At 42.3% G+C, this 4,494-nt stretch overlaps 2 protein-coding genes across 7 annotated transcripts in view; one reads left to right on the forward strand and one right to left on the reverse strand.

The window, feature by feature from the left end:
* Positions 1-3,654, forward strand: part of LOC118329209 (copine-3-like) — a gene marked incomplete at its 3' end in the record, with an annotated part of 7,299 nt that extends 3,645 nt beyond the window's left edge. The window contains 9 exon segments of the mRNA XM_035663273.1: positions 28-117; positions 1,009-1,107; positions 1,316-1,402; positions 1,487-1,546; positions 1,680-1,813; positions 2,344-2,398; positions 2,525-2,576; positions 2,709-2,842; positions 3,588-3,654. Of these exon segments, the coding sequence (XP_035519166.1) occupies positions 28-117; positions 1,009-1,107; positions 1,316-1,402; positions 1,487-1,546; positions 1,680-1,813; positions 2,344-2,398; positions 2,525-2,576; positions 2,709-2,842; positions 3,588-3,654 (778 nt within the window).
* LOC118328819 (WD repeat-containing protein 37-like) overlaps positions 1-4,494 on the reverse strand; it is a 30,875-nt gene that overhangs the window by 8,192 nt on the left and 18,189 nt on the right. The window lies entirely within an intron of this gene.

A 4,494-nucleotide genomic window follows, 5' to 3' on the forward strand; every position in this document is an offset into this window, starting at 1 on the left:
TATAATTTTCAATAATTCTGTCCTCAGGTGGTGAAGAACAACTTGAATCCAACATGGAAACCCTTCCGAATCCCCCTGCAGTCCCTCTGTGGAGGAGACATGGACAAACCTATAAAAGTAACCAGAATACCTTTTCATCATATTTGTAACTACTTGCACATTTGTGCAACATGTGTTTGAATGGCCCCTTACACCTGCAGCTGCATGGCCTGTTTCTGACACCAGTGGCACTGTGTAAATTCATGGTCATGACATAAACCTTTCTTAAGGGTGTAAATAGTTTTCAGAGCAAAGTGATGTTCAGTGCTAGTTTTATGATATATATTTTTTTTAACTTCTGAAGCGAACATGTCAGGAAGGAAGCTGTTTCCAACCGTACAGTACAAGTGAGTTACCCAGCGCGTTGCAGTGTCTATTTTTCATCTTACCATCACTTAATGGGTGAAGTGTGTGAATGGGATGGGAAGACGCCACCTCGGCAGAGTCTCCGGCTCTCTCAAGTTTCCTTCATCCAACTCGATTCTACCATGAAAACACATTTGTCTGGAACTACAAACTTCTTCTTTGTTAGTCATTTTACTGTTCGCGTCTGTCAAGTATACTCGTATTACAAAGACACGTGTTTTGAATCTCACTCTTGCATGGTTTTTTTTCTTCTATGTTCTACACCTCCATTTTTTTTCAATTCCCATAAAGGCTCAGTTCACTGAAATGACCCCCCCAAAAAAACCTTCTCTCACCACTTTTGGTGTCTGGCCTTACAGACAGTTTTGGTTTTATCTGCCCATATTTAGAATCTACTGTGGCACTTTGGGTAATGCACAGATCTCGCTGTGAACACATTAGAAAGGAACTGCTCCTTTTTTAAAAGCGTCTCACAGTGAGCTCTGGGTTATTTGTTTTTGTGGTCTGGGTGAACTGCCCCTTTAGTGGTATTTATGTTTCTATGTGAAAGATTTAACAGTTTTCTGGTTTGGCACATCACTGTGTGTTTCTATGTGTTTTCAGGTCGAGTGTTACGACTATGACAACGATGGCTCACATGATCTAATTGGAGTATTTGAGACCACAATGACACGCCTCAAAGAAGCATCACGAACATCTCCGGTATGTGTTTGTTTGTGTTTACATTGTTTGGTTGTAACAACCATCAAATGCTATTGGAACAGCGTCAACCCATTTGAAGCTGCTCATTCTACTTGTAGCTTATGTTGTAATTAAATTGGGTTTCGGTGATGTCAATACTAATTTAGTTTTTATGGTCTTCTGACATTGACGTGGACATCCATGCTGTTTTTTTTTTTGTTGTCCTCAGGCAGAGTTTGAATGTGTCAACAGTAAAAAGAAACAGAAGAAGAAAGGCTACAAGAACTCTGGGGTTGTGGGCGTGAAGCTGTGCCAGGTGCAGTACTGTTTCACTGAATGTGTTCACCTTGGATTTCATACATAGATTTGAGATGACATGTTCTGCAATACTGTGTTTTAGGTGGTGAAGGAGTATACCTTCCTGGATTATATCATGGGTGGCTGTCAGCTCAACTTCACTGTAAGTTTTGGCTTCTCTATTAATGCCTGTTTTCATTCATTTGTATTCTTGGGTTACTAATGATATCTGTGTCTGTTGTGTATCTGTTCCTGCATTACCTGCGTGTCTGCCCGCTCCCTCAATGTCTTGCCAGGTGGCCATTGACTTCACAGGCTCCAACGGGGATCCCAAATCTCCTCAGTCTCTGCATTACATCAGTCCTCAGGGTGTCAACGAGTACCTCTCTGCTATCTGGTCTGTTGGCAATGTCATCCAGGACTATGACAGGTATGAGACATAAAACACTGTCTAGTACATTCAAAACTTCAATATTGCGCAGATCATGGCATTTTTCATCTGATCGGTATCGGCTATGTTCAACTTTATTGGTCCGATCTTTGGTTTTACATCCGCTGTGATACAGCTGTCATACGAAGCTTTCATGTACGGTGCAGCCATCGTCAACTCTCTCGCTCTCTCCTTTCCTCCACTCTGCTCTGTGTGAGAGAGCAGGAGTAGCCCCGCCCGCTGCATGGGCAAAACGGGACATCCCTACTTCATATGCAGTATCAGCATTTGTGCAAATTAGTTCCAACTTTCTCAAGAAATAGCCCTTCACCAGTGTTCCCTGTTAGTTGTATACAAACCTTTTTCTAACCTTCTGAGATGTCCTGATGACAGGACAGAAGCATATATGAACATAAGCCCTATCCAACTGTATGGTGAAAGTATCAGTGTATTTGTGACAAATAATTTGCATTTAAATGACAAAATATTGTGTCACTTATGTTCTAGTGTTGTTTGTCCCTTCTGTGTAGTGACAAGATGTTTCCTGCCTTTGGCTTTGGAGCCCAGATCCCTCCCACATGGCAGGTAAGATTGTATTTACATGTAAAACTACAAATCCATGCAAAAAGAGAGCGCTGCTGTTTGCATTGAGTTTGTCAGGTGGAAAAGCTCGGGACAGGATATCTGATGGAATTGTGTTTTACTTAACAGGTTTCCCATGAGTTTCCTCTGAATTTCAATCCAGCAAATCCATTTTGTGCAGGTTTGTTTGAAAATCTGTCTAAATGTATCTATGGTGCAATGATTTTTAAGGCTGGTTGAAACTGATGTTTATTATTTATTGAACATATGCCACTTAATATAAAGTAGGACTCACTGTGCTGTGTGTGTGTAGGTGTTGAAGGTGTGGTGGAGGCCTACAGGGTATGTCTGCCCCAGGTCAAACTCTACGGTCCCACCAACTTCTCCCCCATCATCAACCATGTCGCCTGCTTTGCTAAACAAGCCGTCCAGCAGACCACTGCATCAGTGAGTATTTATCTGTTCAGCCATCACCATTAATATGACTGTAGCCTCTCACAGCCCTGCATGCACAGAAACTCTCCATATTTAGCAGAAGTTCTCCATCAATTCATTGCAGTTCATCAGTATTAGTCTGAAACACTCCATATTCAGGAGTCATTATTACTCTTGCAGTGAACGTTTGGTTGTGTCAGATTGGAAAGAAAGCCTGTCAGTGCTCATTTCCTAATTCTTTATGCGTAATTTGTACAATGGAGCAGGATGATGTCATAATAGCTTGATCCAGAGCAGCAGGAGTTCCAGGATAATAACACAGCAATTGCCTGTTTAAGCTATTTTCAGATGCCAGGCTCATAGTTATTAGATTTATACGCCCAGGAGAGGTGGTACATTGCAATAGTGTTGAATAGCTGGATATATCTGGTAGGTATAATTAACTTAATGCCAGTGTGGAATGAAATAACCATCAAAATATTTACACTATTGGTACGACTCACTTTCTTGCAGTCCAGGTGTCTCATTGCTCTAATTGCAGGTGAACGATGCCCATTGGAAGCAGCCAGTTAAGAATGAGGCTTAAATGAATTTGAGAAGAAAAACTAACACATACATTATGATTTAAAATCCACTCAAATACACCTTGATCATGTCGGATTACAAAGTACGCAGCATTTGGGCTTATCAAAACTTGCAAACAGTTCAGGCATTTGATTATTGATCTGCTGTCTCTGTTGTTGATGTATTCCCAAAGCAATACTTCGTTCTGCTCATCATCACTGACGGAGTGATCACAGACATGGATCAGACACGCAGTGCCAATCGTCAACGCCTCCCCGTCTGCCATGTCCATCATCATTGTCGGAGTAGGGGGGCCAGACTCAGCGCCATGGATTTCCTGGATGGAGACGACGGATCCTGCGCTCTCTGACTGCGAAGCCGCCATGACGAGACATCCGTCCAGTTTGTGCCATGTCAGCAGTTCCAAAAATGTAAGTCTGAAAATATTAAGCAATTATTTTATTTTACTCCCCCCCAAAATTTTGGGGGCCCCCTTTAAATGTGAATTGTGTTTGCTGTGATTTCAACTCAAGCCATTGCATTAAAAGCCTGCATGCATTTCAAGCTTTCTTTTTTTCCCTAAAACATTTACCTGCGTCATTTCAGATTTAACTGGCTTCAAAAATTACACATCCAAAATATGGTATATTAGTGTCCCTATCCAGTACCCAAATTCCCAGCCCCTCGACTCACTGGCTTAACTTGTGTCCTGTGTATTTATCTCTTTTCAGGCGCCCAGCCCAGCTCTTGCCCAAAGCGTATTGGCCGAGTTATCAGCCAATGGCCTCCTTCCTTCAGTTTATTCAAACTGAAGCCTCCCCACGATCCAGTCCTTCATAGGGGTACCCAGATATTTCAGTCGAAAACCCCACCCCCCATCCTAGCCTTTGCTTGCTGCCTGAATCACTGCATGAATACGGCATTGTTTGCTCCCTGATGTTTTCCGTTCCCAACTTTTCCAAACTCTGTTTCGCAAACATTCATCCCATCAAGTGCTGAGTGAGAGCGATGGTACACACAATCTGCTGTACTTTCTGTCTGAGCCTGAAGCCTGGTGACTGTCTCAAATCCTATTCTTGTTTACATAAAGGGAAAATTCC

The sequence above is a fragment of the Morone saxatilis genome, unplaced genomic scaffold (genome assembly GCF_004916995.1).
Source record: "Morone saxatilis isolate NCDOM2014 unplaced genomic scaffold, NCSU_SB_2.0 Contig0, whole genome shotgun sequence".
NCBI classification, from domain to species: domain Eukaryota; kingdom Metazoa; phylum Chordata; class Actinopteri; family Moronidae; genus Morone; species Morone saxatilis.